At 39.1% G+C, this 11275-nt stretch overlaps 1 protein-coding gene across 1 annotated transcript; it reads right to left on the reverse strand.

Moving 5' to 3' along the window:
* Positions 1-9393: 9393 nt before the first annotated feature.
* Positions 9394-9825, reverse strand: LOC149196121 (uncharacterized). Its single transcript, XM_089408176.1, has one exon. It carries the CDS (start codon positions 9823-9825, stop codon positions 9394-9396), a length of 432 nt encoding a protein of 143 aa, XP_089264302.1.
* Between the last annotated feature and the right edge of the window lie 1450 nt (positions 9826-11275).

The raw sequence follows: 11275 nt of genomic DNA on the forward strand, positions 1-11275 counted from the left end.
CTACTTTGCCCATGGTTGCCAAACCAATTTACGGCATAATCTCTTATGCGGTCTACATTTCTTGAGCACATCGCCTACCCTATATTATCATTGGAGAAATCTACACGCACGCAAAGGCAATATATATATATATATATATATATATATATATATATATATATATATATACGCAGGTGGACTCCAGGAATGTATAGATTCATATACATGCAGGTAACCGCACAGCTTTCACACTCAGGTCAACAATCTCAGTCACGTTATATTGCAGTTGTAACGTGTTCTTGTCATAATTGTGATGACATCGCAAATCCTACAGGAGTGCGGAGAATACCATAACACAGTCTCGACATAACCACAATTGACCTCGGTGCAATGAGATATTAGTTACAGTCTCAGTTAAAGATCAGATGCTGCCCTAATTTCTTATCAAAGGATATCAATGATTATCACAGTCTCAGATTGATGAGAAGGAATAGTATCACAACCTCTGCATACTTCCTAAACTCTGCCACAGTCTCAGCATACTAATGGTGAAGAAGATCCACGTGATATCTTTGTATTAGTCTTTGTATTAGTCTTGGCAATAAATAATGATCTCTGAGGTGCTGCAAGGATGACGATCCCAACAGCATGATGATGGGCATGTTGATAAGGAAGCAACAGAAGGACTATGTTGCAGCATGATGAAGCAATAGAAGGACAGCTGCATGATGGGCACATTAGCAAGGCTAGCTTGATGATACGAGAATGGGGCAGCATGATCTATGGGCAGCATAGTGATGATGCATGATCCAACATGATGGTACCTCACGGTAAGATGCAACAAATGGACGAGATGCAGCACTATGATAGGTGAAGGAGTCACCTTAGAGAATCAGTTGAAGCAATATGTCTTCAATTGATCTCTGCTGATATTCAAAGTCAAAGTATTGACTTCTGTTGTAAATGTACTCTCTCTCTCTCTCCTTCTCTGCTGAACTTTGAAGATAAAAGAAGATTTGATCAAAGGGTTTCCCCACACACTGTGGGGTTTGTCCCTGGCTTGCGCCACATCCTGTGTCCTCTTGTCTTGGCTTGTCTTCTGCGTTTTATATTTATGTTCTATTTGCAGTTTATCATAATGCTGATGTGATTGCTAACTGTGAAAATTTAAATAAATTTCTCTAGCATAGAACATACCAAAACTTAACAGTTATTTTATTAGTGCCTCTGTAATCCATGGTTGAGCGATGGAAAAATTTGATGTTTTTCTCCCCTTCGTTCAGCCATTGAATACGGGATTTTTGTCTCCATAAAGTTTCTTCCTAATTACATCTCTCATTCCATTTTTGCAGGAGGTCACGCTCCGTGTTAATGGAGTTCTGAGATATGTCCCCCTTGATCCAGTTGTTATGTATTAGAGTCATCTGATCCTCCTAGGCTTGCTTGTCGTCAAAGATGTTGCCAAAGACCTTTTTGTTCCAAATTCGTAGCTTTGCCCTTATGTGCCTCAATGTAGCTTGGATCCGAAACATTTTGGTTCCTCTAATGTCCAAATGCTCGTTCCACCATAGTTGGATGTTGGAGGTGAAAGTTAGATAACTGAGCCAGAATTTTTCAAAGCGAAAGGGTCTATTTTTTGGGGTTCCAAGAATGGTTGCCTGTAAAGAGATGGGCCAATGATCTGATCCTCCAGATGGAATAATCTCAGATTCCAATGTGATTCCCTCAAGGAGAATGGTATCCGAGATTAGAAACCGATCAAGCCTAGATGCGATAAGCCTGTATCCTCCTCTCTTATTATTCCAAGTGAAAATGCGATTTTTTGGTTGGATGTCCACCAGGTTAGCCATTCTTATAAAAGAAATGAAGGCCTTGGCATCTTTGTTTAAAGTTCGAAGTCCACCCTTCTTTTCCCCCAGAGAGGTAATCATGCTGAAATCTCCTCCATAAATGGCCTTAGCATGAGTGTCTTTGTTGCGTCTTGGATAGGTTGTCCAGTAGTTGTAGCTTATCCTCTAGCCTTTGGGGGCTGTAGACATTAGTGAATAAGTAAGTGCCAGCTTCTCCGAGGATCTGCATTTCAATGGAAATGTAGGATCTGGAGGCCTCGGCGTTAAGGAGGAGTAGGGAGTGGGGGTTCCAGAAGATGGCTAAGCCCCCTTCCAGACCATTACCCTCTACTTCCAAGTGCTCCATTCTCTTTCCCAGTCTTCTGCCTATCCCTTCCAGCTTTAGCCTAGAGCATTTGGTTTCCTGCAGGAAAACAATGTCCGAATTTTCCTGTGTGACTTTCTTTTTCAATAATCGTTGTTTTGTTTGGCTGTTGAGCCCTCTTGCATTCCATGAGAGTATCTTCATAGTTAAACTATAATTATGAGGAGAGAGGGAAAGCCTCAAGGACCTTCATCTTGCTCGAGTTGATGAGAATTTGGCCGAGCTCATGGAGTGCCTCATTGTTTGTTCTTTTGCCCCGTTTCTTTTTGTGTTTTGCATTAGAATAAGTTTGGTGTAGCTTTTGTGCCTTGATGCCCAGTCCTTTTGTTGCACCCAGACCCCTTTTCTGCCCTCTCAGGGCTGCATCTTGTCTTAATAGAAAGAGGAAGTTGACTCTGTCAATCTCTTCCTCTGGAATGCGCTCCACCCCTTTTTTTTTCCATTGCTCAACTATGGTGTTAAGGTCCATTCCTTCTTGTTCTAGAGTGTCATTTAGGTCCTAATCCTCTATGCCCGCTTCACTTAATGCCATTTCCTCGTCCCCTTCCGCATCTTTCTTCAATCCTGGATCTTGGAGAAAATCAGCAATCGAGATTGGAGTTGGCATTTGGTTGTTCTGATTGTTCTTTTCCGGGATGTCCTGCTCTGATGTCGGTGTTTGGGTATCCTCCTTTGCTCCAGTTTCCTCTCCAAGCACCTAAAAGGCATTCATAGACCTTTTGTTGATGTTTCCTGTCTTCGGTTGGTTTCTTCTGTTAGTCCAGTGTCTGCCTGTGGGTCGGACGAAACCATCCTGATTTTTGCTTGGGAGATCCTTAGCCTTCTTTATAGGCTTGTGCATGGGACATTCTCGGATCAGGTGGCCATGTTCATGGAATTTTCTACATCTGAAAGGTATTTGTTCGTAGTCTATGGCTTGGAAAAAGACTTCATTTTGTATTCCAACCATAGACCTTCATAGAGAGCATCTGAAACGTCCATTTCAACACAGATTCTAGCACAAGATGTGTACCTTTTTTGGAGGGTCGCTTCCGATGCTTAAATGAAGGTGCCTAGTTTATTGTCGATTTGCTCCAAGGTTGCCAGTCTCCAATAGTCGATAGGGAGGGAAAACAGGCGGATCCAAACAGGAACATGCTTGAATGTTTCCTATTCTGGTGCGAAATTTGGTTTCCAGGGTCTCATGTAGAGGCCTGCCGAGGCATAGAAGTAAGGACCTCCATCAAAGATGTGGTCTCTGCCTTCAAGGTTCGAAAAGACCACCGTAAAAAATCCTTTGGCCCCCAGGTGGAGTTTAACATCTCCTTTCGACTTCCAAGTTTGCTTGATCCATTGGCATAAGGCTTTTTCTGTGGGCCAAAATCCCATGAACTTGCATATCACCGCATGAATATCCATGTGATCCCTATAGGCTTGCAGTTCGAGGTCAGTGATGATAACCCTCAGGCTTTCTGTAGTTTTTGGTTTACATCTCCCCTGGTCTCTTTGTTGTTTGTTTTCCGCGGCCGGTTCTTCTGGGTCTGGGCCTTTCAAGGGGGAGGTTTCAGCAGCCTCCACTTCTTTGGTGTTCTTTCCCGCTCCTTGAGTGGGATCTGGTTTGTCTTTTCCTTCCAGAATTTTTATGCCTTTTGTCTAGTGTGGAAACTGGGTTTCCTTCGTGTTGCCATCCAGTTTTGTCTTCTTGTTGAGCTCATTTTTCCTTGTGGTGTCTGAACCCGTGATCTGCACTCCTTCCAAAGGACTTTTACCTTTGTCCATCATTATTTGTTTGTAGGAAGGGGTCCCATTGGCCCCGCTTGCTTCATCCATTGGGCCAGGGCAAGCCCCCGCTGTCTTAGATCCGTGAACAGGGCACTGCCCCCTGCCAGAGTGGGTAACAGTGCACAGACTGCGATCCAAAACCCTAGGTCAGAGAGTTGCAGAGCCAAAAAACAATTTCATCTTTCCCAACCCAACTAGCTATGCTACTTTGTGTTTTTAGGTTTAATAATATAATTAATCGTAAGGTTTAATTAATATATAAGTCTATACATTTATGAAGTTTTCACTATAAAATAATACATATTAAGTGTAGTTTAACTAAATTTATGTTATTTTTCATTAATTAAATTAACACTTATAAAATTTTATTTATAAATTAACTTTTAAGTTAAATAATATAATTAATTCTAGGGTTTACATTAAATTGCTCAATATAATTATGAAAGTGGAAATAACATGGCTTTCCCACTTTGCCACGGCACCATAGCACTCGAACAGTTCCTAGAGTCACATTAATTAATGATAGTTTTCCAATAAAGTTATTATTGGACCTTCAATTTGAAATTCATATGGGCCAAATGGGATGGTTACTATGTTCTAATATTTTATATTTTTAATTAATACTAATATTCATTATAATACTAATTTTAATTATAATATTAATTTGTAATTTTAATTATAATCTAGTAGATGGTTTTAATTATAATTTTAGATGGTTTTAGGAACTTTATTAAGTATTATAATATACTTTATTATACTTATATTTATAATATAATTTAAGAATATTATGTTAGGAACTTATTATAAGTATTATAATTTTAGATGTTCTTGGGAACTTATAAGTTTATAAAGGTTAGAAAGGGATATTAATAATTTGTAGTGCGAATGAAAAACATGCTAGAGGAAGTTTTAGAAATGTGGTATGCGTACGAGGGAATTATGTATTTATCTATGTATAGGGTAAGTATCGGCTACTTTATTACCAAAAAATTAGAAAGAATTTAGTCTGCAGTGTATTAGGTACATTACATCTATTCCAAAATACATAATTTTATCACTTTAATAAGGTTTTATAAATCTATTGGATTTTAAATCCAATGGATTTATATTAAACTTTAGGATTAATATTATAAACCTCTTAGGAATATGAGCTCCTAGATTAATAAACTCAAGGGATTGATATTTTAAACCCAAGTGATTAATACTAAAACCCCAAGGGACTATGAACTCAAGGGAATATTATTAAACCCAAAGGATTAATACTATAAACCCAAGGTATATAAAAATGGTCTCAATATGAAAGCAACCATGGTAAACCATGTTTATTTTATCATTTATAATATTTATCTTAGGGTTTATATACCTTGGATTTATAGTATTAATCCCTTGAGTTTTATATTATTCCCTTAGGTTTATTAATCTAAGGGTTCATATTCCTAAGGTATAATATTATTCCTAGGGTTTATAATATTAAAACTAAGTTTTGATATAAATCCATTGGGTTTATAATCATGATCAGCCATGTTCAACCATGATCCAGCGTCACATTGTAACAAAGATTATTTCAATATGAAAATAAGTCATGCTGAGCCATTGCCAACCATTGTCATTCATGGTCAACCATGTTTGTTATAAGGCTTATAATATTTATCTTAGGGTTTATATACCTTGGGTTTATAATATTAATATTGCGGTTTAATATAAATCCCTTAGGTTTATAATCATGGTCAACCATATTCTAACGACATATTATGAGAAAGATTGTCTCACTATGAAAATCAATCATGTTCAACCATCACCAACCATGGTGTATAATCATGGCGACATTGTGACAAAGATTGTCTCTTGGTCCAATGGCATATTGTGACAACTATGGTAATCCATTGTCAAGTATGGTCCAACGTCGCATTGTGATAGAGATTGTCTGAATATGAAAATAAACCATGGTCAACCATGGTCCAATGTTGCATTGTGACAAATATTATCTCTGTATGAAAATAAACCATGCTCTTAGGGTTTATATACGTTCGTATATAATATTTATCTTAGTATTTATCATAGGATTCTTCGATGTGAAAATCAAGCATGGTGAATTGTGGTCCAACAGCGCATTGTGACAAAGTTTGTCTCAATATCAAGATTAAGAATGATCAACCATGGTGAGATGTCGCATTGTGACAAAAAATGTCTCGATATGAAAATAAACCATGATCAATCATTGTCAACCATGGTCCAACATCGCATTGTGACAAGGAATGTCTCAATATGAAAGTCAAGCATTGTCAAGCATGTTTATTTTAACATTTATAATATTTATCTTAGGGTTTATATATTTTGTTTTTATAGTATTAATCCCTTGGGTTTAATATTATACCCTTGGGGTTTTAGTATCAAATGCTTCGGTTTATTATTTCCTTAGGTTTATCATATCAATCACTTAGGTTTATTAATCTAAGGGTTCATATTTGTAGGGTATAATTCAATATTAATATAAGAGTTCAACCATCATCAACCATGGCTGATAATATTTTAGGGTTTATAATAGTTATCCCTTCTATTTAATATTATTCCCTTGGGTTTATAATCCTTTGGATTTTTAGTTTTAATCCCTTGGGTGTATTTTTCCCTTCGGTTGATAATATTTATCGTAGGATTTATAAAATTAATCCTTTGTGTTTAATGTTATTCATCTCGCTTTATTAATCCTTGGGTTTACAATCTTGGTCAACCATGGTCCAATGTCACCTTGTGCCAAAAATTGTCTCAATATGATAATCAACCATATTAATATTCATTAATTTTATTAATATTATTCATCCAACAACTTCCAGAATCAAACATGTTTCATAGGGGTCGGTAACTAGAGTAGAGAGAAAAAGCGTAATTACATATATAATAGTGGAATTTTCTGGTGTAATTACTACCCTTGATTGCTTATTGGGTGGGGCATTGGTCGAGCATTAATTTTTATTAATTTTATTAACCAACCATATTATTATTCATTAACTTTTATTAATATTTGATTAAATTATTTATCAATTACCATTGTTGGTAACAATAGTATTGTTAACTTTATTATTTAACTATTTAATATTATTTTATTATTTAATAATATTATTAATTGGTAATAGTAACAATATTAATTAAAAACAATAATGTTAATAATAATTAGTATTATTTTTCTTGGATGCGGGTGATCAATCTAGAATGTAGTACGAGGATGGCTTGGCGGGAGGGCGCGTGGCCGCTCACCGCAGCCAGATGGAGCTGCAGGACGCAGCAGTTAATAGTTCACACAATAACCTTTATTACTGCATTAATGCAGCTCTCCCAGGCGCGTCAATTTGATAACCTGACTGCAATGATGCTCGGCATGGTTCTCATTTTCACTCTTCACATCTGCTTTTGCTGGCAAAGCAAGGTCGAAGCTTCTTGTGCTAGAGACAGTTCAGGGCACTGTCTGGCTCTGGTGCGAGGAGCTAACACTCTTCCAGGCTTTCATGCTCCAATTCACCCGTTTCGGATTCTCCTCTGTAGCCACTGCGCATTCCCCTCTTTGACTGTTTGTTCTGCTTCCCTAGCTCAATTCAACATGCCTAGAGAGCGCACCAGAATGGGTTCCAGAAGAGGCAGCTCTCGTGGTCGGGTCCTCCACTAGGCGTCCTCAACAACCTTGGACCCTTCGTCTGAGGCTTTGGACTTCAGTTTTTATTGCTATCCGGTGACCAGAAGCGGGCGTGGCAGAGGAAGGAGGCAGTTTATGTCAGAGGTGAGCTCTCAGCACTCCAAAACACACACGACTCGCTTCTGCCTCCCTTGTAGACTTGGTAATTCCTCCTTCATTGTTTCGGTCACTGTTGAGCTGAATGAGCAAGCTGGGGGTTCGGAGACAGTCGGCTTAGGAGTTCCTCAGCACCAGCAGTTGGAAAACCATAATTTTCCCTCGACAAATGTGACTGCGCAGGGACAAGATATTAGGGGCTGTGCTATTCAGGATTCACCCACTCTTGCTGGCCTGAGCGCTCCTGTAGCAGAAGAACTTGCAAGAAAAGAGGGTCAATCCACGGAGCTTGAAGAACCAGATCATTATGGCTGCCGCATTATTGAAGAGCAGCCTCCAACTCAGCATGAAGACTGAATAGGTTTGCGTGTCTTTGGTTTTGTTCAATTGACGAAAGCGGTTGTTCAATCCTCTCAGGTTACAAGGTCATCCTATGTTTGTAGCGCCCAGTATCAGGTTTTTTCAACTCTTTTTGAGGGCCGGTTTCCCCTGCGTGGGCGGCATTCCCTGTCTGTTGGTTAATGTCTTGGCTAAGGTGGTTTACGAGTCAAATTTGGGTCACTGTTCGGATACTAAGTCTTTTGTTATGGATTCAGTTATTCCAAGTCCTAAAGCTAGTCTTTTTGTAAGTCCTTGGGATAGTTTGTCAAACGTTCTTTGTCAGTATGTCGTTTCATGGGCTAGAACTCTCGAGACCTTTGTCTTGCTGTAAGCATATTTTGTATCAATATAGAAGTAGACCAATTCAAAAAGAATAAAAAATAAAATAAAATAAATAAATAAATATATATATATATATATATATATATATATATATATATATATATATATATATATATATATAATAATTAGTATTATTTTAAGATGATTATAATAATTTTTATTAAATAAATATTATATTTAATATATATTAATGGTTAATAATAATAATAATAATTCTGTTGTAATAGGTTTTTATTTTTTATTTTTTATTTTTCTATAGAAACGGTTATGAGATTTCATTAACTAGGTGGCCAAGAGCCACAAATTCGGTTACAAAATAAGGGGTAGATTTCTGCGTGACTTTTCAGCCAGGGAAATGTACCACCTACTCTTAACAGGCTCTTCTTTTTACATTTAACATAGTGTACTTTTGCTGCTAATTTCCCGAGATGGAAGGTACAAACAAACTGTTGTAGAAGGAGGCAAAAAAACATGGCACTTTAGGGAATTGGGTCCCAAAGAATTTCATTGTCTCTGAGAAGGGAACCGACCTCTAACTGAGCTGCCTTGTTTGCCTCATTGTCTGCTTCTTTGTTGTTCGTTCTCAAAACATGGAAGTACTTCAGCTTCATGGACTTTGTCATACCTTTGCTCCTTGAAATTATCCTTGCAAGCTGCAGGTCCGCTGGATTGGAATTGTTCACCAAAGCTTGGATGATCACCTGGGAGTCTCCGAAGACATTTTCCTCCTTGTGGCCCAGTTCTTTGAGGGATTTGATTCCTTGGAAGAGGGCCATCACTTCAGCTTGTATGCTTCTGGAGTGGCCTAATCCCCAAGCGAATCTATGCACAAATGTTCCGTCTAGATTTATGATAATACCTCCGGCTCCCGCAGTACCTGGGTTCCCTTTAGCAGCCCCATCGAAGAAAAGAGATGGAAGAGTTTGATTGGACATCTAGATTTGAAATTCGTTTTCATTTTTTCTGACTTGCCAATCTTTGCAAGGAGAAGGAGAGTTGTTTGCTTTTGGAAATTTGAAATTGAGAGCAGTTCCCAGCTCTATGTCCTGCTGACTTAAATTTGTGTCGTCCCCTTTATCTTCCAGCCACTCAACTAGCTGACATTTTGCTGCGTTAGCCACTAATCTGAAGTCCTGTTCCTTATTTCGAAAAATCCTTCGGTTCCTTTCCAGCCAGACTTGCCAGCTGATGAATTTTGGTAGAGCACTCCATGCTGACCTGACTGTTTTATTTTTTGGAGAATAGCCTGGGTATTTGGCCATCCAGCCCGCAAACAATTCCGAGACTGATGATGGGAAGGTGAATTTATGTTTCCAGGAGACAAGAAGCTCCTGCCATATGGAGGCTGTGAATCTGCATTCAATCATGATGTGGAGAGCAGATTCTGAATTTTCCTTACAAAGAGAGCATCTAGACGGCCCATAGAAGCCCCTTTTCTGAAGCCTGTCTTCAGTCAGTATTTTCTGGTGGCAGAGGAGCCAGCAGAAGTGATCTACCTTGGGGATTGAAGGAATTCTCCAAATGCCAATCTAGGGAGCAGGGTTGGGAGGCACGTGGGGCCTCTCAAGGCATTTGACATAGCCCTGGGCTACAAAATAACCTGTTCGACTTGTTCCCCAGCCTCTCACGTCATGCTTGCTTGCTTGAGTTGGAGCTAGCCCATGCAACTGTGTGATTAGCGTTTTCAGGTTAGGGCATAGGTTGAATGGAACTGTGAGCTCCTTCCAACCCAACCACTCATTTTCCTTCCAAGTTGAAAGATCCCACAATGAGTTTATGCTGGCCTTTGACATCCAACGTTGCAATTCAGGCATGCTCTTTGATTCTGCCAGCGGGGGTCTATTTAGGATGCTGTCATTCCAAATATGTATGCGTTTTCCATTGCCTGGTATCCAGAATGCGTGGTTCCTTATCAACGAACTGGTTCTGCTGATGAACCTGCTAAAAGGAGAGTTGAATTGGTTCTTGGGCTGATCCAGACATCTAGTTCTCGGTCCTCTGAAGTACTTCCTCCACAACGCCATTTGCACCCAACCAGGATTTGGAGCTATGATTTTCCAAATTAATTTGGCTCCCATGGCTAAGTTTTGGGCACTGAGATCTTTAAAATTCAGACCTCCCTCCTGAAATGGTCTGGTGACTGTATCCCAATTTACTAGAGAAATTCTTTTCTCGTTTTGTTTGCCTCCTTTCCAGAAAAAAGTTCTGATTAATTCCTCCATCTTTTTAATGATTCCCACAGGTGCCAATAGAACCGAGAATTTAAATAATGGAAGGTTGTTGAGCACTTATTTAATGAGCATTGATTTCCCAGCAATATTTAGCTAGGAGGATCCCCAGGCCTGCATTTTTAATTTGAATTTGTCTAAATGCAGAAACCAGTCTTTACTCAACGCCCTTGAGTGGAAGATGGGCAGTCCCAGATATTTGAAAGAGGACCAAGAGGTTGAGATTGCGAAACCCAGGCAACGAGCAATGGAACTTGCAGTTGAGGCAGGAATGTTCCAGCTGTAGATGTGGCATTTGGCGTTATTTAGAACACTGCCCGAGACCTTACAATAATCTACCAGAACTTCTTTGAATTTGGACGTTGAATGAGGAGTTGCAACCCCCAGCAAAAGAGTGTCATCCGCGAAGAGGGCGTGATTGATACTTTTGACCCCTCTAGCTATGCACAGGCCAGTGATGTCTTGTTCTTGTTGTTTTCGTTGTAGATAAAAACTGAGAACAGAGGCCTGAAGAACAAATAGGAGTGGTGATAGGGGGCACCCCTGCCTCAGCCCTCTAGTGGCTTTGAAGAATTCGGCTGCCCTTCCA

This window comes from Pinus tabuliformis, chromosome 2_2 (genome assembly GCF_031772625.1).
Source record: "Pinus tabuliformis cultivar Carrire ecotype Pingquan chromosome 2_2, CPIR1, whole genome shotgun sequence".
Taxonomy (NCBI): Eukaryota; Viridiplantae; Streptophyta; class Pinopsida; order Pinales; family Pinaceae; genus Pinus; species Pinus tabuliformis.

What these genes read in the sequence shown, in the direction of transcription:
- LOC149196121 (XM_089408176.1), bottom strand. Translation starts at nt 9,825, where the DNA reads ATGATTGAATGCAGATTCACAGCCTCCATATGGCAGGAGCTTCTTGTC.